At 51.3% G+C, this 25,052-nt stretch overlaps 1 protein-coding gene across 4 annotated transcripts in view; it reads right to left on the bottom strand.

Moving 5' to 3' along the window:
- Nucleotides 1-19,199: 19,199 nt before the first annotated feature.
- Nucleotides 19,200-25,052, bottom strand: part of HMGXB4 (HMG-box containing 4) — a 30,084-nt gene continuing 24,231 nt past the window's right edge. For all 4 annotated transcript variants that reach the window (XM_030320500.1, XM_030320502.1, XM_030320501.1 and 1 more), the window contains 2 exons: nt 21,822-21,944; nt 19,200-21,344 (listed from right to left, as the gene is read on the bottom strand). In XM_030320500.1, the coding sequence (XP_030176360.1) occupies nt 21,300-21,344; nt 21,822-21,944 (168 nt within the window). In that variant the 3' untranslated portion in view covers nt 19,200-21,299. The remainder of the gene's footprint in view (nt 21,345-21,821; nt 21,945-25,052) is intronic.

The raw sequence follows: 25,052 nt of genomic DNA, 5'->3' as shown, positions 1-25,052 counted from the left end.
GGCATCAGGGTAGGGACACGGCAGCGGGACGGGGTGTTTTTCTCCCCGGGCTATGGCTGTGGGGACGGGGCTGGGGGCGTGAGGACGGCTTCCTTTCAAAGTGTTGAAGGGTGGGCTCATTCGTCCCACAATGAAGTCCCGAGTGTGGCTTCTTTGTGGCACACTCCCCGCCCTTGGGGACTCATACGCTTGCTAAAGAGAGCTGAGCGGAGGAAGCCAGGCTCTACTCTGGAGGGTTCGGGGCGGGGGGGGGGGGGGGTGGGCAGTGGCTAAACACACTAGTGTGCTACTCCTCCAGAAACCGCACCTCAGCGGTCCCCAGCCACACGGGCCAGAGGACGAGTCATCTCTGACTCTGGTCACAGTGTTCTGCCACCTCCAGCTCTGGATTCTCTGTCCTACCTGAGCCCCTGTCACCTTGCCCTCTGCCTCTGCCTGACAGGCCACTGCCCCGGCCCCTCCTGCCTGGCTCCCCCCCCCCCACCCCTCCCCCACCCCTCCCCCACCCCATGCCCTTCCTGCCTCAGAGTGAGCTTTCTGAAACCTGGAAGGGACCGTGTCCATCCTGTGCCCCAAAGACTCCAAGGCTCCCCAGCCCTCAACCTGGCCCGCGTGCCCTTCCTCGGCAACAACCCTCTCCAGTTACAGCCCCTGACACACCAAGTGCCGTTGGCTGTTTACACAAAGCAGGCAGCTGAATCCTCCCAAGCCTGTGACGTGTGTGTCACTGCCCTCATCTAACTGATGAGGACACTGAGGTGCCGGGAGGTCACACAGTGGTCACCAGGGGCCGGGGAGCTCGGCCTTCTCGGAAGCGCCCCCCTGCCCCCTCCTCCCCATCCCTCGCTCCACCAGCAGGCTTGTCAGGGCTGCCTCAACTAGGCCCCCCGGGGGATGCCTGAACATGAGGGGCGCCTCTCTTCTGGGGGAGGGGCAGCGCGGTTTTAGAAGGGATCAAGGTCATCTTGGACAGGCAAGTGGCCGTTAAGGGGCGGCGGGGCACTCAGAAGCCGGAGGAGGTGCCAGGCCAGGGAATCGGGGGGTGCGGGAGCCGGAGCACGGGTCTGAGGCCCCCCCCCACCAAGCACAGCTCTCCAGTCCCGACGCCAGCAGCGGGCAGAGCCAGGCAGACGCTGGAGTCTTCTGGGGGGCTGGGGTTTCAGTCAGCCTCAACAGGGAGAGGAAGAGGAGGAAGGAGGAAGAGGAGGGAGAGGAGGAGGTGCGAGGTCCACCCGGGCAAACTCAGTAGGAGACAGGTGTGTCCAGAGCAGGATGGGCCCAGCCTGGGGCCTCGCGGCCACCTCCCCGCAGGCCGGGGAGCAGATGGCCCGACCGGGGGGTTTTCACACGTCCTCAGTGAGACTTTCCGGGGCGGTAGGCGTACTCCATCAAGGGCAGAAATGGAAACCCACAGGAACCTGGGGATATTTGTTTTGTTTTTGCTTTTTGACCACAGAAGTGGCTCAGCTTGCTATTTCAGGAAGGGGGAGTACGAACACTGACAGTGGTTACTGGTTCCAGGAGAATGCTCGGCGGCCTCTGGGGTGTGGGTGGCAGTCGTCAAAGGTCCCGGGAGCTGTTCTGCTCTTGTCCCAGCTCCCGAGGACGCCAGGCCCTGCCAGCCTCCCCGGCTGCCATCGGGGGCCGGCAGTCCTGTGGCCGTGGACCGCTGGGCCCGTGTGTGCCTGTCCCCTCTCCCCGCGTCATGCCTGCTGCAGACGCCACCTTCTGGGAAGGCTCCGGAGAGTCGGCCTGGCGGGATGGCAGGCAGAGTCAGGCTGGGCAGTGGCACAGGCCTTGGAGTGCGGCGAGTCTAGCTTCGTGTCCTAACTTGGGGACGGCAGGCCCTCTCCGGTCTGCTTTCTCCTCTGGGAAACCGAGATAAGGCTGCCTGCCTCACACTGAGACTCTGTAGCCAGACAATGCGTGCACGACATCAGGTAAGAGCAGTAATGAGTCATGACTCATTAAGTACCATGACTGTGACCTGGGCTGAGAGCAGGCAAGAGTGGCCACCGAAGACACGCCAGCTCCCCGCCCTGCTCCCTGCCTGCTCTTTCTTGGGGGGACCGCAAACAGCTGGAAGACAGTCGCCTTCTTGGCTCCTTCCACTGCTTTTGGAGAAGTCCGCGTCTGCGGGTGCTCGGTGGAATCATGGCCAGGACCACCTGCTGCCAAAGTCAGCCCTGGGGGTGGGGGAGCAGCCTAGAGCCTTCTCCTCACCACCCTGCACATTCCAACGGCCAGCCACTACATCTGGGAATTCCCACTACTCAACACATCTGCGAGTTGCCCCCGGCTCCATTATCAGCTCTCATTCAGGCCCTGTCACCTCTCCGAGGCCTAGACCATCACCTCCACCCTCTTCTCTTCAAACACAAATCCAACCAGTACCTTCTTCTGTCTGAAAATTATCCAGGATCCTCCCCCCCCCCCCCCCCCCCCGCGCCCTTCCAACCGCCCTCAGTTGCCTGAGGGTCAAAATCCTGAAGTCTTCAGGGGCCGAGAGGGACATTTGGGACTGACCTCAGCCAAGACTGGCTGTGTTCTGCTCCTGCTGGGGCCTTGTTCTTGCATGCCCCTGGGCTTCTGCCTGGCATGCCTTTCTACCATTCGGTCACGCATCTGGGTCACGGAGGACGATGACAACCATCACCACCAGCACGCTCACTGGACGCTCAGTAAGCACCAATCATGGGACTTGGGCCTTCACACGAACCTCTCACCATAATCCTTAAGACAGAGGATGAATAAACTGAGGAGCACAGGGAGGTCAGTGTCTTGCCCATGGTCACACAGCTTCCACATTGCAGAGCAGAGGTTCAGACTCAGAGAAGTCTGGTTACTGCATCCTTACTCTTTAAATTTTTTTTTACACTTACTTATTTTTGAGAGACAGAGAGAGAGAAAGAGAGAGAGAGGGTGAGAGCTAGCACAAGTGGGGGAGGGGCAGAGATAGCTGGAGACACAGAATCGGAAGCAGGCTCCAGGCTCCGAGCTGTCAGCACACAGCCCGATGCGGGGCTCGAACCCACAGACTGTGAGATCATGACCTGAGCCGAAGTCGGACGCTCAACCGACCGAGCCACCCAGGCGCCCCTACCACATCCATACTCTTAACCACGACCTTATGTGCCTCTTGAACGTACTCATTGCTTGTTGCCATCCGGGTACTGGGAGAGATTCTGGTGAGCAAAACCAACCAGGTCCTGCCCACAGCAAGTTGACGGTCCAGTGGGAGGCCACAATGGCCCTCACAAAGGTGAGAGTGGCATGACAGAAAAGACTGGGCACTGAGATAGGACACGGTGTGAGATCTGGATGTGCCGGCACAGAGGAGGAAACGGACCGGCTGATCCCTGCTCGTCTTTTAAGGCCCTCCTGGTGACAGCTCCTCAGTGTATTTGCCAACTGAGGGGACTGTGTCACTGTGACCTGTATGGTCATCCTGCACTGTGACGGTAACGTCATGAAGAAAGTGACAAAATGACTGGCATTCACTGAGCCTGTGTAACCTGCTCAGTGTACCTCCTCTCGGGTCACCTCCCCATGGTCCCTGCCATGCATGGGGGCAGCTGAGGTCCAACGCCCGGAAGTGGGGGAGCAGGGACGCAGAGCTGGGCCTGTGTGGGGTCTAAACCCACTGTGTATCTCACGCTGCTTGGCTATTTAAGGACGTCTCTACCCAACTAGGGTGGACCCAGAGCTCTTGGGGACCTATCTCTCTCTCTCTCTCTCTCTCTCTCGCTGGGGTCTACCCTCCAGTGGGACAGAGAGGAGAGGCTTGTTGAGTGTTTGTCCAAGGCCAACAGCCCCCAGACTGCCTCACCACTCCGGTTCAAGGCTGAGTCCCCGCCCCACCTGCCCCGATGTCGCACACTGTGTTTCTCTGTGAGCTCCCCTCCCCCTTCCCACTTTGAACCCCTCTGATATTGGGGTGGCTCTTACAAATAATGACCTGCCAGCGCTCGGCTGGCATTTTTTTCTTTTCGCACACCCCACAGTGTCTTCGATTCAACAAAGTGCGGCTTGTGAGCAGTGAGGATGGTCTTCAAGGCCGGTGACGACCCGCAGACCTGGTTCTGTCTCAGGCCATGGTCCAGGCGCAGGGGAGAAGGATCCAACGCAAGTCGGCGGACCGTGAGAAAGACAACAATGACACGGCCTGTCAGCTCCGAGTGGCCCCCACAGGCCTTCTTCCGAGGCCCTCACCCCAGCAAGGCCGTGCACAGCCACGTTCCTTTTAGATCACATTTACAGAACACCAGCTCTCCGGCAGAAACACCACCCACTCACGTCACTCAAAGGAACCAGAGATCCTTTTGGGGACTTCCTTTCAGTGTTTACTGTCACTCCATTTGTATCCTTTCTTTTCAAGTGTATAATGGTACTGGGGCTGCAGCTTGTTTGTTTGTTTTTAAGTAAGAATCCTATTCCTTACCTGTTAGAGATGTACTGAAATATTCATGAGAGAAGTGATACGATGTTTGAAATTTGCTGTAGGTAATACCCGCCCTCTGTCCGCCTCCTCGCTCCCTCCCTACCGGCCCTCTGCCTCCACCCCCTGCCTAGTGCCCGTTGTCCTGCCCCACAATTGCTTTCTGTGCACCTGCTTCCCACCATCTCCCTCGCGTCCACCTCTCTGCCCTCCACGACATTCTCTGAGTGGCTATTATCTGTCCAGCCCTGCGGCAGGTGCTCCAGAGGCAAAGGCAAAGGACAGAATCCCTGCCCTTCAGGAGGTCCTAAAGTGGTCAGGGATGACAGGTGGACATTTTCAGAGCAGGGTGGCATGGCTGAGGCCAGTTCAGGGTGCTGTGAGAGCCAGGAGACGGGGCGGGGGGCAGTGAGCACCCGCAGAGGGAACAGGGAAGGTGTCAGCGAGGAGGTGCCGTCTGAGCGGAGCCCAGAGCACAAGGCGCCGGGCTGGGCAGGTGGAAAGGGAGGTTCTTGGGAGGGGAATGGCATTGGCCTTGCCAAATGAACTCATCAACGATGAGTCATCGAGGATGTCGGGAAGAAGACAGAAGAGGGGCTGGAGGGTGACTCTCAGGCACTGGGGAGAAGTGGCCCGAGGGAGGGAGAAAGTCCCAGGGGCAGTGAGGCAACTGGAGGGGAGAGGCGAGGCTGCTGAGGCAGAGGGAGCTCTGCCATCCTCAAAGCTGGCACCGGCCTGCACCAGGACCCACCCGGCAGCCATTCCTCCCTTCCCTGCCCAGAGCGGCCACCCCGCTCCCCTCTGCAGCACCTGCTCCAGAAGTGGGCAAGCGGCCTTGTTTTGGTTTCCGGGGAGAGGAGGGGTGTCTGCTGGGCAGTGGCGGGGGAGACGTCCTTTCTGGGACACAGAGACACAGCTCAGGGAGGAGAAAGCCCTTCCTCCCTCTTCTTCCTTCCTTTCTCTCTCCTGGGAATGGGGTACCTGCAGCTTGGGCCCAGGAGGTGACAAGCTCAGGACAAAAAGCCTGGGTGTTTAAAGACATTTGTTGGGTCGCCTGGGTGGCTCCATTGCTTAAGTGTTTGAGCTTCGGCTCGGGTCACGATCTCGCGGTTCAGGGGTTCGAGCCCCGTGTTGGGCTCTGTGCTGACGGCTCGGAGCCTGGAGCCCGCTTCCGATTCTGTGTCTCCCTCTCTTTGCCCCTCCCCTGCTCGCACTGTCTCTCTCCGTCTCTCAGAAATAGAATAAACATTAAAGAAAAAAATTGTTGATCAAACCAACCCCGCAACTTCAGATCAAACAAGGCTGTGGGACTGGAACTCCCAGGCTTCCCGGGGCTTGGTGGGCAGGGCTCAGGGTGGAGACGGCCCTGGCCTTCTGCCTGTGCCCCGGCGGGGCCTGCTTGTACTCCTGCCCTCCTGCCCACCCTAAATCTATCTTGCTCCTACGCCCAGATCAAAGTCAGGTCACCACACGGAGCCTGCCCTGACCCCCTAGAGGACCTGCTCCTTCCCTCACTGGGCCAGCAGCATTTCACACAGGCCACAGCTACAAGTTCTGCTCAGCAGGGCTGTTAAAATAACTCTACGGAATTGATTTCTTTGTTTCTGTCTGCCTCTCCCATTAGGCTGTGAGCGGCTGTCTGTCTCTCCCATTAGGTCGTGAGCTCCTGGGTGGAGATTACACAGCTCAGGAATTCGTACATCAGATGGGACCTGGCCCCCCGATAAACTTGCGGGGTGCGTGTTTGCTGAGTAACTAACTGAATGAAGGATGAGGTCATACCTACCAGGACAATAAACCTCTACACTTAAATTAAAAAAAAATTTTTTTTAAATCTTTTTTTTTTTTTTTTAATGTTTATTTTTGAGAGAGAGAGAGAGAGAGAGAGAGAGAGAGAGAGAGAGACAGAGCGTGAGCAGGGGAGGCGCAGAGAGAGAGGGAGACACAGATTCCCAAGCAGGCTCCAGGCCCTGAGCTGTCAGCACAGAGCCCGACGTGGGGCTTGAATGCACGAACTGTGAGATCATGACCTGAGCCGAAGTCAGATGCTTAACTGACTGAGCCACCCAGGCGCCCCCCCCCCCAAAAAAAATTTGTTTAATGTTTATTTATTTTTGAGAGAGAGACAGAGAGACAGAGACAGAGAGAGGCAGAGGGTGAGTGGGGGAGGGGCAGAGGAAGGGAGGGGGTTATACAGAATCTGAAGCAGGCTCCAGGCTCTGAGCTGTCAGCCCAGAGCCCAAGGCGGGTCTCGAACCCACGAACTGGGAGATCATGGCCTGAGCTGAAGTCAGACGCTTAACTGACTGAGCCGCCCGGGGGCCCCTGTAATACTTGAAATACTCCCATCCTTTGTCCTCTATTGATCCCTTGGTAGCTGTTGTGCAGGTAATCTTCCTCCCACTTGGCAGTCCTTTGAATATTTTTAGAAAGTACCATGTCCCCCCCTTAATCTGTCCTCCACACTAACCCTCAATTCCTGTGGCTGCTCTGGACGTGATCTCTAGAGCCTCTGCCATTCTGATTGATCCTCTTGGGGCGCGGGCCAGCTGGGCACTCCTTCTGGAAAGGCAGCGTGGGAACTCACCCACCTGGCCGCGCCGGAGCCTGTATGTGTGTTAATGCGCTCTGCGATGACGTCAGTAGACACTTATTAACTCCACCTCGTGAAGCCGACTGCTGCAGAATTTGTCCTTGTCAAAGGCGCTCACTCTCCACTGGCCACAGAACTTAGCTCTTCTGGTCTCCCCTGCCGCTAGAAGTGGCCATGTGACCCAGTTCTGGCCGGAGGCACAGGTTGAATGTCGGGCGGCTCTGGAAGCTTCTCCCGTCCCCCTCTCCCTGCCCCCTGTCCCCCACCAAGAGAGGCAGGGCAGTGGTGACACCTCCACCTGCACTTCCTGCCACGTGGGGACACGCACAAGGATGAAACAATACGCTTAACGGTGCGGGTGGGAAACTGTAGGAAGAACCATTACAAACAAAATCATTCCAGATGCATCTGGATATTTTTCACTCGAGAGGAAACCCAGCACACTCCTTTCAGTTCTAAGGGGGAGCAGTGAGGTGAAGAAGTTAGGAGCGTGGGATCTGGACACAGACAAATCCCACATCAAGTCCTGACTTGAGCACTCGTTAGCTGTGTGACCCTGGATGAATTGGTTAAAAAAATTTTTTTTTTATTTTTTCCGGGAGCCTGGATGGCTCAGTCGGTTAAGTATCTGATTTCAGCTCAGGTCATGATCTCACGGTTCGTGAGTTCAAGCCCCGCGTCAGGCTCTGTGTTGACCTCACAAAGCCTGCTTGCGATTCTCTCTCTCCCACCCCCTCTCTGCCCCTCCCCCACTCGTGTGCACGCTCCAGCTCTCTCTCTCTCAAAATAAATAAATAAAAATCCTCCTTCCTTCTTTCCTATGTATGAATGTATGTATGTAATGTGAGGCTTGAACTCACAACCCCAAGATCAAGAGTTGCATGCTCCACCGACCGAGCCAGGCAGGTGCCCCCATCCTGAATGAATTTTCTTGAAACTCTCTGTGCCTTAGTTTCTCCCCTGCATAAAGAGGGATAAAGAGGACATTCAGCTTCCAGGGCTCTGTGAGGAGCAAATGAGAGAATGCATTTCCATTGCTTTTATCTTACTTAGCACACAGCAATCACGAAAACGGACGTTTTCCACTACAAAAATATCAACCCCCAAATTAAATGTTTGAAAATTTCAAGCGGTCCACAAAATAGATTTTTAAATCCCATACATGCAGAAGCCATTTTCTCCCCCAGCCAGCAAACTGTCTTGAGGCCTGTGTTCCAGATGAGCAAGTCTCTGAGGACCCAGCGTGGAAAGTTCCACCAGTTTCCTAAGTCGCTGAGCCATCCTTACTCAAAACTCTGGCTGCCTCTCCCCCCGCCATCCCGTAACCACAGGCCATAGAGGAACTCAAAAATACCTTACAGTGGGGGCATGACTTCTGCAACCCACAATTTTAAAGTTGATGTAACCAATTATAGTACCTAACTGGAGAAAATTTCAGCTGCATGAAGGAGGGTTTGGTAAAACTGTCCGGGTAAGAGGGAGCAAGGCTGTGAAAGCAGAGAGGTGACGCGGCTGGCCAAAGTGCCTGTGACGTGCTCTTCCTTCCGCCCTCCCCCCTTCCTCGGTCCCTCTCCTTCTCTCACCTCTCTCTATCCGTTGAGAGAAATTCATTTTATTGGACTGGCTCATGTGAATGTGGGCAGGCCAGCAGGCAGGAGACCTAGGGAACAGATGTGGCTCGAGTCCAGAGTCTGTCTGCTGGCGAATTCCCTCGTCCAAGAGGCCAGTCTTCTACTGAAACCATAACTTAATTAGACGAGGCCCACCCACACTATGGAGAGTAACCTGCTTTACTCAAAGGCTACCCATCTCATTTAAAAAATACCTTCACAGAAACGTCTAGAATAATTTTTTTTAGTAATGTTTTTTAAAGGTTTACTTATTTTTGAGACAGAGAGAGAGAGAGAGAGAGAGAGAGAGAGAGAGAGAGAGAACATGCAGGGGAGGGGCAGAGAGAGAGGTGGACAGAGGATCCAAAGCAGGCTCCACACTGTCAGCACAGAGCCTGATGCGGGGCTCAAACTCACGAACCACAAGATCATGAGCTGAGCTGAAGTCAGACGCTCAACTGACTGAGCCACCCAGGAGCCCCTAAAATAATGGTTGACCAAATATCTGGACACCATGGCCCAGTCAAGTTGATACATAAAGTTAACCATCCGGGGTTTTTACTGCCTCAATGCAAACAAGTTCCAGTCGAACAGGGGACACCTCTGTCTGTTCTTAAATGCTGCTGGGCTCAGCCTCACACAGTCTGGTGGGTTCTGTTCTCTCCTCCTCTCCCTCTCACCCCGGGCTCTCCCCTTCCCTCCTCTACCTTCCCCATCAGGAACAAAGCCCAGTTCTCTATGAATCTTACAAGGCAGTTTGGTTCTCCACAGCACTTTTCAGTGGTCTTTGCCATGTTCATGGAGGCAGGCGTCCCCCAGAGGCTCCGTCACTTGCCCGGGGGACACAGGAAGTGCCGGGAAGGGGCAGAGCTGGCACATGCACCCAGATCTTCTGATGCAAGATCCAAGCTCTGACCCCATACTGCTGTCATTGGAGTCACCGGAAGGTGCTACGCAGGGTCACATCAGGTGGGTTCACGGACAAACTTAAAGACATTTTGAGAGATGCACATTAACTTCAACGAAGGAGAGAAAAACAAACATGAATTACTTCATGATTTCATGAATGTAATCACACAGGATGGGGTCATACTAAAAATGGCGAGCCAATAAAAAGAAAATACTATGAAAGTAAAAGGAGAGGTGGCACAGGGTGGATAGAAATCAAGAAGGTGGCGCAGGAAGGACAGAAGTCTGCAGAATGCCAGCCTTGACAGAGACCTTCTTGGTAAGGAGGTAAAGAGTTAACTTGTCCCGATTCTCTGTTTCTCTATGGGGTGACAGCCCCAAGCTAATTAGAAGACACTGAGGGTTTTGTGTGTGTGTGTGTGTGTGTGTCTTTTTTTTTTTTTTTTTTTCTTCTAAAACCAGAAGAGCGGAAATCCGGCACTTTACTCTTATTTCTTTGAGCTCAGTGAGGGAACAAAACCTATTCACCGCTTCTATCCGTAGGGTCAGGTGAAGGCTTTAGTTCCCAAGGAAGAATCGGCTCTACCCCACAGCCTGCAACCTGACCTATGAATGTGGCTGCCACCAGCCAGTGACTGCTCATTGCCCGGTGACACCAAGACCAACACAGAGGCTGCACTGGAGCCAGAGCTCCTTAGCTCTGTCACTCACTTAGACTATGCCCCAGCGACGATGATGACACCGGTAAAAAACCACCGAGGCTAACAGCTCTGGACGCTTCCTCTCTGGCAGGCACTGGGCTGAGGGCTTCCCAAAACAGCAACCCCAACTGATACACGTGCTATCACTGTTCTTATCTGACAGATGTGAAACTCAACAACAGAGAGGTTATGTAACTTGCCCCAGGTAACAAAGCCAGCGGAGGCTGAACCAGGACTCAGACCATCTGGTGGGATTCGAGAGCTCAACCTGGATGCCTTATGGCACGTGCCACAGCCATTTGGCACAAGGTCCTTTCTAGACATCATTCCCTGTTACCCTTAAGACAGAGACTTGGGCCCCAAGCTAGCATTTCCACATCAGGGAACCAGAGCTTCAAGACCTGAGGGCTCCCCAGGGCACACTGGGGGAAGTCGTAGGGATTCTGCCCCGGGAGGCCCAGGGCTGGAGCATCCTTAGGCATCTGAGACGTGGGGTTCTCTGGGATTCCACCCTGAAGAACGCTGCCTTCCATCATTCTGCCTCTGGCCAGCTGGTCCGACCCAGAGGTCAGCAAACGATGAACCCACGTGCCTATTCAGTCTGCTTTCGCGTGGCCCACAAGCTAAGAACGGTTTGCACGTTTTTAAATGGTTGAAAACAAATCCAAAGAAGAATACTCTTTCGTGACATGTGAAAAGTACATGAAATTTACGTTTTGGTGCCCATAAACAAAGTCTGATTGGAACACCGTTTGGTCCATTCACCTACACATGGTCTATGCTGCTTTTATGCTACAATGGCAGAGATGAGCCGCTGTAATGCGGGCCACAGGCCCACAAAAGTGGAAATATTTACTTTCTAGCCCCTTCCAGAAAGTCTGCAAATCCTGCCCTAGTCTACCCTGGTGGCCAGTGTGGGGAATCCTCCTTATAGCCTCCCTCCCCTGCGGCCTCTGCCTTCACCCCTCCAGCGATGGGGAGCAAGCGACACCTGTGCAAGGTGTCAGGGCTGCATGTGCTGACACTGAGTTCGGCTCGGCTGACGTCCTCGCTCTCTGCCCTCTGGGCCCACGGAGCCGATCCATCACTCTCTCAAGGCTGTCCGTCAGCTCCTTTCTTCCCTCTGGTGTCCAGCCTTCCCTGCCCCCACGTGTGACCTCCGCTGTTCCTCAGCAGTGCTCTGGGAAGCAGAGGGAGGACGGCAGTGCATCACAGACATGCCACGGGCAGCGGAGAGGGAATGTGACGTAGCGAGGAGCTGGGCCCAGGTCTCCTGCGTCCAGGCTTGCTGTTCCCTCGACAACATCGCTCGGGTGGCCAGTTCGGTTCCCAGTTCCTCACTCCCAAAATGGCACTCCGGGGGGCTTCAAGTGTCCTCTCTACTAACTAACACTTGGGGAGTCTCTCCTCTACGATTCCTTCCTGTGGCTCCCCTGGCTTGGCCTTTGTGGCTCCAAGGCAGCTCTGCCTGACTTCTCCCCCTCTCCCATCCACCGCGGGGATCGGCCGCAGGCTCTGAGCTCCCACGTCATATCCAGTTACCGGCACCTCCACCCCGACTACGGGGGGCTGGTCCTCAGGGACAGCCCACATTCACAGCGTCTGCTGTCTGCAGCTTGCTTTCTGAGCAGCTGGGTCTCCGACTCAGTGTGCCAGGGGTAAGATGACAGTCAGAAATGGACAATGGGCTTCTTGGGTTGCCTTCTGACGTTCCGTCTATAAGACAACCCCCAAGATCTGTCCGCAGAGGATTCTGGAAAGGGTTTTGAAATCCTTGCTAGGAGAGGGCTGTGTCAACACCGCCCAGTGCTAAGTATCTGGGATCCTTTCAGCCACAGCTGCTGCCCTTGGGAAGCTCTCCCACTGAAAGATATAAGGCTGAGGGACCTGCAAACGTACACGTGCATCATAACCAGCCAGGCTAATCTGTGGGTAGAGCAATGAACTGTGGATCCTGGAGGGGTGGACAGTGTAAGTTCCAAATAAGCACTGGTCAGCCAGATACAGTGGGGTGAGGGCCAGGGGAGGACGTGGGCTCTCAGCCAGAGAAACCTGGGTCTGGATCCCCACCCTGATTAGCTGTGAAACCTTGGGAAATGATACGCTCCCTCACACTTACTTTTGGTAAAACTAGAAAAAATAGCAAAACCTTGTAGGGTCGCTGTGAATATTAATAACCAGGATACTAGCATGGTCCCTGACACATGGTATTTGCTCCTCACCAAATGTTACCTTCCTTTTTTCTTCCCTCCTACGATGGGCCAGGGACCATGCCAGGTGCCGAGGGTCCCGACAAGTAAGGTACAGTTCCCGCTCTCAGGAAGCCTAGTCTAGCTGGGGAGATGCACATGTACAGCTACTAACAGAATGGGACAGGGGTCTATTAGTGTGCAATGGTGGAAATAATAGAAACAATGATGAGGACAGCAAGGGCTGATGATTTCTGATGTTTCCCGCACACACGACTCCAGGGGAGTGTCTCGCTTCACTCTCGTGACCACCCAGACAGGTGGATGCTGTTGTAGCCACCGTCCTACCCAGGAGGAAGCGGAGGCTCAGAGCCCCAAGGCCGAGAGCGAAGAAGCCTGAGGAGCGAGGGTGATGCGAGAGCACAAAAGCAATGGCTGGATCTGCAGGGCTCAGGGAGGGCCTCAGGGAGGAGGTGACAAGGGCTGAGCTTTGAAGGATGTAGGCTGGAGCGGGCATTCCAGGCAGAGGAGGCAGCAAGTACAAGGGTGTGCGGGTGGGTGTGCGGGTGGATGAGCTGATTGACCCTCACCCCTGACGAGCACCCCTGGAGCTCACTGCGCTCAGGGATGCCGATGCGACGATTCTACGGGGCTTCTCTTGCCACAAGGGGGCGGAGTCAGCAGCCTTGACATTATTTTACTCCTGCAGTTTCCAGAAATCCTAGGTCATCGATAATCCCAGCCAATCAGCAGTACCTTTCATCTCTTCACCTACAAGAAACCTCTGGAAGACTAAAGGCATCTACTCAAATGGCAGCTAGCCTTCATTTCATTCCACTTTTAGAGCCTCCGCAGCTTTGGTTCAAGTTTCACTGGTTCTGGGGAGCTCATCATAGCTTCACTACCAACTCTCTGGGGGCCTGGGTGAGTCAGTCTCCACCTTCTCTCTGGCCTCTGTCTCCTTCTGTGGAAAATGAAGGAGATGGGCTAGAATGGAGCTTTTCAATATGTGGTTTCCAATCCAGTGGCATCAGTGTCACCTGGGAATTTGTTAGAACTGCATAGCCTTCGGCTCACCCCAGACTTACAGAGTCAGAGACTCTGGGATGGAGCCCAGCCACCTTTTTTTTTTTTCTTCAATGTTTATTTATTTTTGAGGGCGGGGGGAAGAGAGAGAGGGAGACACAGAATCCGAAGCAGGCTCCAGGCTCCGAGCTGTCACCACAGAGCCCGACGCGGGGCTCGAACTCACAAACCGCGAGATCATGACCTGAGCCGAAGTCAGACGCTTAACCGACTAAGCCACCCAGGCGCCCCCAACCATGTGTCTTTAATAAGTCTTCCAGGGAATCCTGATGAGAACCTTGAGTTAGAAGGTGGCCAGGTTAAGGACCCTTCTTCCAGTAGCCAAACTTGGTTCTGGCTCCAAGATATTATGAGTTTGTAGTATTCTCTTTGGACGAGTATTTCTTGCCACAGGCTTTCTTTGACCAGCTAAGGGCCAGAGCCCAGGTGAGCTTTTCTAGAAAGCTTCAGGAAAATGTGGCCAACTTTGAAGGTCAGACTCTTTTATTTTTATTTATTTATTTTTTTAAATGTTTATTTTTGACAGAGAAAGAGAGAGAGAGAGAGACAGAGACAGAGACAGAGCATGAACGGGGGAGGGGCAGAGAGAGAGGGGGACGGAGAGTCGGAAGCAGGCTCCAGTCTTCGAGCTGTCAGCACAGAGCCCCAGGTGGGGCTCGAACTCACAAACCGCAAGATCATGACCTGAGCTGTAGTCGGACGCACAACCGACTGAACCACCCAGGCACCCCTCCGACTTTTTTTTAGGTAGGAAGTCTCAAACTTGGCATGTGATGAAAGTGGTGGTATCTGTTGCTGGAGAAATTAAGATGAGAGGAGAGCTTTTCAGCTCCAGAACAATGACTCATTGGGAGGTGTGGGTGGCAGGGAGCGGGGAGGGTGTTCCTGGGAGGACAGCTTCCTCTCTCCGGTCCAGGAGCTCTCTGGTGTATAAATAAATCCCGGACCGCCAGCCTCCTCTTGGGAGAAATTTGATTACAAAACCTCAGAAGAGCCACACACCGCCATGGCGCCTATTATACTGCTGAGCCGGGTTGACGGACTTAGTGAGGTTTGGCTTCCAGGACAGCCAGAATGGAAAGCCTGTCTAAAAGATCCAATTTTCCCAGACTAGACTTCATGCTAAAGAGCATCAAGAAGACGAAGGAAGACGTTTCACAGTACTGGCCAGTTTCCTAATGCAAGAAGGCACATCCAGACAGTCCCTGGAGAAGTGTTAGCTGTTTGGGCCACGGCCTGGGGTTCCTCCCAGTATTGGGAGCAAGAAGTACCTACGGAACCCGCCATTTCCAGGGATTCCCCACCCTCACTTGGTGGTATCTCAGTAACAAGGATGATAAATATCACCACGTTCTTTTATATAGCAGTGGCCATATGCCAGGCACGGTTCTAAGTACTTTACAATTATTAACGAGTTTAGCCTTCACAACAACCCCACGGAAGCAGGGACCATTAATACACCCCTAATCACAGGCGAGGAAACGGGAGGCAACGTCACGGAGCTAGTAAGTCAGTCTCCCGTCAACAGGGCGCAGGAGAGTCAGGAGACCTGGGCTGAGTAAGCCTGTGCCTCCGGCCAGGGTGCCCGGCCCAGCCGAGTACTGAGAAATGAGGGAGGCGGAATCAGGTGGCTCCTGAGATCGCTTCCAGCTCGGGGAGTCTGCGACTGTGCGGTCGCCTTGCTGCTGGTCTCGCGGGTTCGCCAGCGTCTGGCCGGGCCCCGGGCGCAGCAGCGCTGCCTGGCCGCGTCCCCGCAAGTTGCTCACCCAGACGCCAAGCCCCAGTCTCCTGATCCTGGGAGAATGGACTTCTAACCCTTCTCCGGTATCCGTGTCCGGAGAGTCGGGCGAGCCAGGAAAGAGACGGCAAGAGCCCAGGCGGCGCGACCCGGGCTAGGGGAGCGAGGAGGGAGACAGGCGAGGGGCTCAAGGACTGCAAAACCACGCAGACCCTTCAACCCCCAAAACTTTCTCCCGGGATTCGGGACCCCATCAGTCGCACATTGGCTGAGCCGCGGCCGCCCGGACCCGCCCTCTCTCTCTAGCTATTGGCTGCCGTAGGCATCCATCACAAGCCGAGGCTTCCCGATAGACCACGGCTTTTGTCAATCAAGGTGGGCGGGAGACTGGGCGGGGACAGGTCCGGGAGAGACACGCCAGCCTCGTTCCCCTCCCAGCGTCCCTCCGGAGGGTGACTCGGGACCTGGAAGCGCCCGGGGGGGACCCAGGCCGTGCTCAGGGCCCTGCGGCGGGGCTCCGGGGACTCACCGATGCGCTGTCCCACTGGAGAGCTGAACGGGTTCCCCAGGAGAAAGTCCATCGCCGCGGCTGCCCCAGCCACCAACCGGGGGAATCAGCTGACAGCAACCGCCAGCGCCGCCGACTCGTCACGTGACGCGCCTGAAGGTCCGCGAGGAGGCGCCCGTGGAGGCGGGGCGTAGGGAGAAGAGCGTGGGACACAGGCCCCGCCCCTGACGTGGAGGGTCGGGCTCCCCGAGGCGGAGGGCGACGACCACATTGCAGCTCTCCTGGCGCCTGCGGACGTCACGCACGACGTAGGGTTGGGGCAAATGAGGAGGCTTTGTGTGGCCTGTGCAGGCCACGCCCCCAATGCCTTTTAAAGGTGTGACCTAAAGCTCCACGCTTGTCAAGCAAGGTCTCGGAGCAGGGAAATGACTTGGGTAAGGTTACACTGCAAGCTCGGACCAGTTCTCACTCTAGTGTCTTCGCTGTTAGGACCTCACTATGACTACGCCCCCAACGCTGGGGTTGACAGCATCTCTGGCCTGTTGTCTCTCCGCCCTGGCAGAGCTCCTCCTATCTGATGTCAGGGCCTCCCTGTTGCAAGATGCACCTTGCTTGCAGTCCGCATTCGCTTACCTCACATTGGAGGCCAGCACCAGGGGATTGCGATCCCTTGACACAGAACCAACTCCATGAATTGTAGCGAGGAACGGGCTAGAGCCCAGAGTGGCAGAATGCACCCAGATGTACTCACAAGAGGAGCCTGGGACCCATTTCTGCCATTGATTTACTCTGATTCAAACAGCGAGCTTTCATTTTTGCTGGATGCTAGAATTAGATCAAGGACTGTATAAACTTTGTTGTAGGTCACAGGCTCTTTTGAGAATTTGAAGAAAACCACAAGCCTTTATGCAGCAAAAATACAGAGATACAATTTAACTTCAGGGAGTTTCTGGGGTCCCTGAAACACAGCAGTGGACCCCAAGTTAAAAATTTTAAGCATTTCAAAGGCCTTTCCTCGTTCTAAGATTCTCTTTTCAACCCTCCTGTGTACCATGTTTTAGATACTGCTCTTACACATTAGATCAGATCTGATCTATTGGTTTTTTCTTCTCATCACATGCACTCCAAAAGACACAATAACCACAGCTTTGGTAGTTTGGGCTACTGCAGGGTGCTTTAATATTTAATTGATCACTGTGTTTGTGATTTTTAAATTGGGAAGGCTAGTAAATGGATTGTACCGATATGGGATGATGAAAGACCTAAATTAGGACTTAATCACTTCCTTACGTTAACCTGTTTGTGCAGACACAGTGGCTGAACATCTTTACTGTACAATATAAAAACTTTATGGAAGTCATGTGCTGCTGTGCTTTGAAGTGTTTTAATAATGCCCAGGAGACCTATTCACAAATGCCCTTCCCCTCTACTCTGTGAGGGGCTGGGATACTATGTCACCACTTTGCTCACCATTGTTGTCTAGTACAGTGACTAAAACATTAAAATTTAAACCAATCTACCTTAGATCAAATACCTTTGGTATTTGGACCATAAAGGGCGGGATATACATTTAAGGTGACTTCCATGCCAGGCACCTTCCATGTTTTTCTTCATTTGAGCATATTGCTTGGTCGCATACATGGTATTTAGCATTTTTGGATTCTTCCATTGGCAGCCTTTCACATGCCCATGTTGGGTGGTGATTTATCTGAAGTTTTTGCCTCCTTGCCCCACTCTGGTTTAAAATGGTAGTGGGCAGAAGATCTTGGGCTTTATTGACAAGAATGAAACAGCCGTAAGTTGTATCTTTCACGGTAAAAAAGCTGAAACAGCCCCCATACTCCAAAACAAGGAGCGGAATCATATCAACTCCATGCAAACAGAATACTACATAGCTCTTAAATTAGAAGTATGTGGATTTGTCGACCCAACAGAGAGGAATACAAATGGCAAACATTAAACGTAGTACAAAACTGATTAAAACTATGTTTTAAAAGTGTTTGCTAAAAAAACCAAAAAGTGTTTGCTAAGGGGCGCCTATTGATATCAAACGCCTGCTTGTGGGTAAAAATGGTTAAGTCCCCTAAGACTGACATACTGCATAAATGTAACGTAATCTATTACATCTTTCAAGTACTTTTGTTATTTTTATTTTTTAAATTGTTTATTTATTTTGAGAGAGAGCGAGTGTGCGGGGCAGAGAGAGAGAAACCCAAGCAGGCTCTGCACTGTTAGCAGAGAGCCTGAGGCAGGGCTCGAACTCATGAACCACGAGATCATGACCTGAGCAAAAATCAAAGAATTGGACGCTTAACCGACTGAGTCACCCAGGCGCCCCTCAAGTACTTTTAGATGAAAGTCAAGATCCTCTGCCTTCAAAGTGGGAAGACAGTAGTACGACAAGAAAGGTGAGGCCTGTGTAGTAAACGCCAGCCAGGACGAGAGAACATCTGAATAATGAAAGAGTTTCAGGTAGTTTTTGTACAATCCCATTTGCTCAGGACCCTAGGTAACAGAGAAGGATTCTGAGGCCTTCCATACACGATCCAACTTTGCAAGTGGCTTGGGGCCCAGTTCAGCTGTACCAGTGTGCTGCTATGGCCTTGCCCTTTACTAGCTGTACCACCTCAGGCGAAGTACTTTCCTCATTGGTCTCATTTGTAAAAGGGGAGAATACTCAGAAGGCTTGTGGGAGGACTGAATGTGAGAAAACATGCAAATCACTCCTTAAGAGTCATTCAGTGTCTTTCTCGCAGTCTCTTCGTAAGAGGTCAGTCTTCCCATTGACCGAATATTTCACTATTTAGTAGGACTAGTCACACCTTGTCTTTACATTGAAATTTTTACCTAGAGAGGTCAAATCTCCACATATTAAAATGTTCACAGTATTTTTAATCATTCATGTCAGGCTGGCTGGCCGCAGGCCTGGAGGCAGGAGTGACCTTAACACTATTTTACTGGTGGGACTTTGGACACCCACAAAGACTAAGTGACCTATCCAACATCATTCATTAGGTCAAGACAGGACTGAAACGGCAATGAAATGTATCATGGTTAAGCACAGGATTTAGATGTGACCCTTAATACACGACTGATATTTTCTTGAGTTAGACTAACACTGTAGTATACACACAATTTCATTTACCAGTGAATAGAGCTTCTCTTACAGAGTCACTGGTCTTTAGTTTGCAAGGGAGAGAACACGAGAGACTGTACAATGTAAAAGTTAATAGAGACAGAGCAAGATGTAAGTTAGAAAAATGGCTAAGATCAGAAACTTGGCCTCTATTCCAGATAGAGATTTTTCTTAAAAAAAAAAAAAAAAAAAAAAAAAAAAAACATGGTACAATATAGGTGAAAAACGACAGGTTTTAGAATTTCATAGCAACTTGCTCAGCAACAGGGAAAAGAGAACCTGAGACCGGACTACAAATATTAAAAATGTGATTTTTAATAATATAAGTACAAAATTTTATTTCTTTATACAACTGTAATGGGATTTGGATCAAACCACTAGAATTTATTTAAAAAACAAAATAAAACAATGATATAAAAACTGCAAGAAGGTCTGAATCCAAAGTTTTTCCTCTAATAGTACCAAATACCACAAGGTACAGATTATCATACAAATGTGTACAAATTTAAATACAAATACAATAGGGTTGGGTTTTAAAGGAAAACAAACCAACAAAAAGCAGGTCCTCATCAGGATTTCATTCATGTGCACAAATGACAATGGTAGGACTGACTGACTTCTTTCCTACTAATCCTTGTCTTCAAGGCCCCTCCTTGATACCCTGTGTCAAACAGGAAGCTTCCACGGTACAGATGAGGCGTGGCACAGGGTCTGACACAAGAAATCAAACCCAGATCTGCTCTTCTTGATTTTGGTTCCCAAACACACCCATTTCCTTCCGTCTCCCCAATTAAACTTCCCCACGGCTCTGAGCTGAGGGCCAATCAGCAGCTAGAGCACCTTCAGGAAACAAAGCCCTGCGACCCCTCGGGTGGGGAGAAGGGAAGGGATTAAGTAGGATGCAGGCTGGCTGAAGGGTCCTCGAAGATCTACTTAGATGCTGTAGTGCTGTGCATCGGCCAGGGGAAGAAAGCGCAGTTCCCCCGGAGCTTAGTTTTGGCAGGGAACCTCACACCCAGTTGGAAAACAACCCTCAAGCGTTCAACTGTCTTCTTCGGAACTGGGAAGCAGAAGTCTGGTTCTTTGGAAAAGTGGGCAGCTGGGAATGGTAACATTCCTTTTAATTTTACTTTCTTGACATTATTGAATTATAAAGAATTAGAATCCTGACATAGTGATTCCTTTTGGAGGCATGATACCTTAAAATGTAAATGACTTGGGAGTTTTCAGTGGAGATCAGAAGAAAGAAGGAGGGAAGAAATGACAAATCTGTGTCTTCCACGTGCTGTTGCTGGTGGAGGCTTTTGTTATTAAATTATATATACAGAAATTTACAGGATAAATTAAAATCTAAGAGATTTTAAAGAGTTAAATACACATAATTAAAACACACATTCACACGCGCACATAAATAAACCTACATGAGAATCGAGTACTTTTTTGCAATTCACTTATGTGTGGAATGCAGAACACTGGGTATCTGCCCACCAGGGGAGCCAATTGGATGAACCCAAGAATCACGCTGGGCCAAGTTCATCTTCCACAACCATCAAGCAACTAAGCAGCAAAACCTGTGAGGACTCGGTGGCTAAGCAAATGCTGCCAATGGAAGATACCAGCAATTAGTTCTGCAGATGGAATATTCTGGGTCAGCTCACAATGTATGTTCAACTTGTGCAGTCACAGCTTTACCCTCTCCAAGGTGTTTCATGCTGCTGGGGCTCACGTAACTCCTCGGCCCCTACTGAGGCTGCTAATGGTACCAATGATTACAATAAATTTTGAGACACAGACACCGGTAGAGCAGGAAACGGAATGAACCCCCTATGAAGTTCACCTAAGCCACTGCAGTGACTGGAAGATGGGAACGATTTTATCACCTCCTGCCTAGGTCACTTCAAGTTGAAAGGCTTTGTACTCTCTCAGTCAACTGGCATCTTCCCATAATCTTCCCTATTATACTTCAGACTGTGAGACAGGTAAGGCAAGTGGTCAGTGATGGGTCTGGAGGTACAGCTGAGTTTGGAAAAAAAATCACATTTTTAGCTGTCCATAAAGAGATGCCCTTGGCACCCAGAACAAGCCCCCAGCCCCCAAGTTACATTGATTTTTAAGGCAGATTTATCCACCACAGGAGAAAAAAGAATCCCAAGTCCATATTCATGCCAAGGTTTCCTCTTGGCTAAACCTTTGCCATTTCATAAAATTATTAAAAGCAAAGTAGTTACAGTCCTATGTATATATTGTACATTATATATATATGTATATATATATGTATATATATATAAAAAATTTAAAACCTACACCCGGAGACCAGTGATCTGGCGCATCCACATATACACAAACCAGCAATGGGGTTGGATGAGGTCTCTGTCCCGGGACTCCTCGAGGTCACAGTCCAGGCATGATGTAAGCAATGTTGTCTAGTGTGTTTGACTGCAAAACAAGGGAAGAGGTTCAGCTGACAGTACTTTACCTTAGTTCCCTGAGACCTGTTTCTTTGTTCAGAGGAGAGAGAGGAGAAAGGAAACCGAGAGTTAGAGAGTGAAGCTGGCACCGTGCTGTCTGCTCCCCTAGGAGCTTTTCCGCCGACTCTTCCCATTAATCCTCGTGGAAAAGCGGCAGAAGCCTCCTCTTCCGTCTCTGTGTATAGAAATGCAAATAGGCAACACAGGAGGCGCGGCCCCTCAGGGGCTAGAATGCTTCTCTCCCAAGGACTGTTTTGGGAAACTGCACGTTTTCTAATTGCACGCAAAGCACAGCATGTATTCAGCAACCCGGTACCACGTTCATGGGCCAATATACGGAGGGAGCGCCATCTGCCAGGAGAACCGTGGGCTCGTTAAGGCAGGGCCTCTGTGGCTCCTGAGGGGTCTGGCTGAGAAAACGCCAAGGAAAACAGGGAAAACTCACCAAGACCTGCTTGGGACAGCCGTTCAGTTCAGGTAGTTGTGTGGTCAGACACGCCAAGGGGCCAAGCGCACAGATGATGGAATCCAGAAGCACTGACAGACTGCCGGACACAGCCACCATGCCCTGAAAGGAGAGCAGTAAGGGAGAGCAGGTTGTAATCGAGTCCCACTCCTGACGCTCCCTCCGCGTTCTGGTTGGTTTCCTCACATTGTTCTTTTAAGTCTTGCCCGTCCTATGCAACTTGCAGCAGAAATGGAAGGTATCTGCTTTGAGAACTCTGTAAGTTGTTTAAAAAGAAAACTTTTACAATACATTCCCAAGTTCCCTTTCTATGTTCCTCCCCCATCTTACCCTCGGTGCACCCTAGGGTTAGTCACTTGGACTTCCCTACTCCAGAGAGCTCCTGGGAAGATTTGTGGAAGTCATGTGTGCAAAAGTACTTTTCTTATGAACTCCACAGAGCTCAAGTGTGAGAACTGAGAGGTCTACAGCCCTACGCATTAACATTTAACACAAACATACGCACGCTTCTCCACGTACGTGGTTTTTTGATAGCTGATGATCCCACTTTTCTGGGTTGAGTTGTTCACCCTCAGAAAGAAGTGAATTGGGTTTATTTCAAATTTTAACGTCTTGCCCAATGCATAATGTCTGTGATTCAAATAGGTAAGAAATAAGACTGCTTGCTGCAATGCACCTGCCTCGCTCTTGTATCATCTGCTTTAACTGAAGCCCTGTGAGGCTATGTCAGCCAGGGACACAGCACAGTCCTCCAGAGAAGGAGCTGTGGGCTCAGGACTGCCAGGTCCCCTACACACTGCTTCTGTCCTGGGGCAAGATGCTTCCTATGCTGTGCCCATGAAATAGCCTGTGCAGAGGGGATTAAGGGAGATAACAGGTACAAGGTACTTGGAACGGTGCCTGGTACGTGGTAAGTGTTCAAAAAGTATCAGTAATTATTACCACTATTACCAACATCTTCGTCTCCCAAACTGCATTCTGGTTGCCTGCTAGGTCTCCCAGTTTGGATGTTTCCAAATCTCAACATGCCGTAAAGAGAAATCGCCTGCCCTCCTCCTAGCACCCTTTCTCTGCTAAGGTTACCACCACTCACACAACTGTCCAGTCTCAAGGCCTTGCCATCGCCAACTCTTCCCTCCCCTCCCCTCCTTGCAAGGGGGGCTGTGCAGCAAGGGGTTAAGAGCGTGGACCTTCAGTTGCGCCACCAAATTCAGGCCTCTGTTTTAGCACTTAGGGGCTCAACTCCAGAGCAAGTTACTTAGTCTCTCTACATACATCTGTTTTTTTCTTCTGTAAAAGAGAGGGAACAAAAATTCTCCCCACAAAGCTGCAGTGTGAATTACATGAAAGAATCGATTTAAAGCCCTTTGAACTAAAGTTGGCTGAGTAAGCAATCAACCAGTTAGCAATTAATAATATTATTCCATTACTTTTGCCCTACAGGTAATTATAGCTAATGTTTTATGTCGGACTCTCCTAATGAATTATAAGCAACTTGAGGGCAGGAACCCTGTCATATTCCTTTTCATATCTTCTCAATAACTGCTGGTATTCTGCACAGAGTAAGCGCTCAATAAATATGTGTTGACTTAATTCAAGTCTTTGTCATGTCTGGACTGCATTACAGTTACACAACTTCTCCCCAAGTCAGGTGTCACTCCCAATCTAAAACAGAAGATACTTTCAGAGAAAACCAAATGAGAGCGCTGATCACATCCCTCCCTACTCAAAACAAACCAACAAAAATCCCTGCGGTTCCTCCATAATGGAGAATAAAGATTTGAGAGCGTCCAAACCTTCTGTAATTTGGGCTACGGCCTTAATTTTCAGGCTTCCTCCATCTTACGTGTAGGATGGTCTAAATAGTCATCATTTTAGCAGTAAAACCCTTTTTTCAAATAAAACCTGACGTGGAAGAAACAAAGCAAACGAACAAAGGGGGAAAAAAAAGAGTGAGAGCGAGGTAAACCAAGAAACAGACTCTTAACTATGGAGAGCACACTGCTGGTCACTGGAGGGGAGGTGGGCCGGGGGGGGGGGTGGTTCGGGATGGGTGAACCAGGGGAAGGGGATTAAGGAGCTCACTTGCAATGAGCACCGGGTGATGTACGAAAGTGTTGAATCACTATATTGTACACCTGAAGTTAATATTACACTGCATGTTAATTAACTGGGATTTAAATGAAAAACTTACAAAAACCCCAGATGTGGAGTCCCGATATATAAACCAGCTAGAAGACCTGGTTAAAGTGGGAGTGGGGGGCTCCTTTCATCCATCTCTGTAGAAGACCCCGATTCCAAGCAACAGAGATGAGCACTGTTTTCTGGCTTTGGAAGGTCTCTCTCCGACGTCTCCAGGAGACAAAACCCTCCAGATCCCTCCAGGCCCTGCTGGAAGAGCACCTCCCTTTCACAAAATCCCTCTTGACTCTCCCTGACTCTCACTGGGCTCTAGCTTCTCTCACCGCATCAGCTGGCCTCAGGGAGACAAGGTCAGGAGTGAGGCACGCTGGGCTCTGCCAGAGTGTCAACTTGTAATCGTCACTTAACATTATTAGGCCCCTGGTGTCCCATCTATAAATGAGTGACTTGTAGACACCAGTGTTCCTTGAAGTGTGGTATGTAGTTTCAGGTGGCACGTCATTTTGATGTATGCCCATTGTGATGTACTACGTTAGGAAAAAATTAGAATATCAGACTTGTGACTCCTTTCGGGAATAACAAAGATGTTCTGGAATTAGATGGTAGTGATGGGGCCACAGTTCTGTGAATATACTGAACACCACTAAATTCTACAGTTTCAGAAGGTGAACTTTAAGGTATGTGAATTGTATCTCCATAAGACTGTTACATAAAGGGGGCTAGAGAACCTGCACAAGTCTTCTCCCCCCCCCCCCCACTTTTAATGTTTTATTTATTTTTGAGAAAGAGAGACAGAACGTGAGTGGGGGAGAGGTAGAGAGAGAGGGAGACACAGAATCTGAAGCAGGCTCCATGTGCTGAGTTGTCAACATAGGGGCCAACATGGGGCTTGAACTCATGGACCACAAGATCATGACCTGAGCTGAAGTCGAACACTTAACTGACTGAGCCACCCAGGCATACTGAGTCTTCCCCTTCTCTGGTCACCATGTATGTGTAACTTTTTCAAAGCAGCTGCTCACAGAAGCTGGCTTGTTTTTGTTTAAATGTTTATTTATTTATTTATTT

This window comes from Lynx canadensis, chromosome B4, assembly GCF_007474595.2.
Source record: "Lynx canadensis isolate LIC74 chromosome B4, mLynCan4.pri.v2, whole genome shotgun sequence".
Taxonomy (NCBI): domain Eukaryota; kingdom Metazoa; phylum Chordata; class Mammalia; order Carnivora; family Felidae; genus Lynx; species Lynx canadensis.
This window is presented reverse-complemented; position numbering and strand designations above follow the sequence as displayed.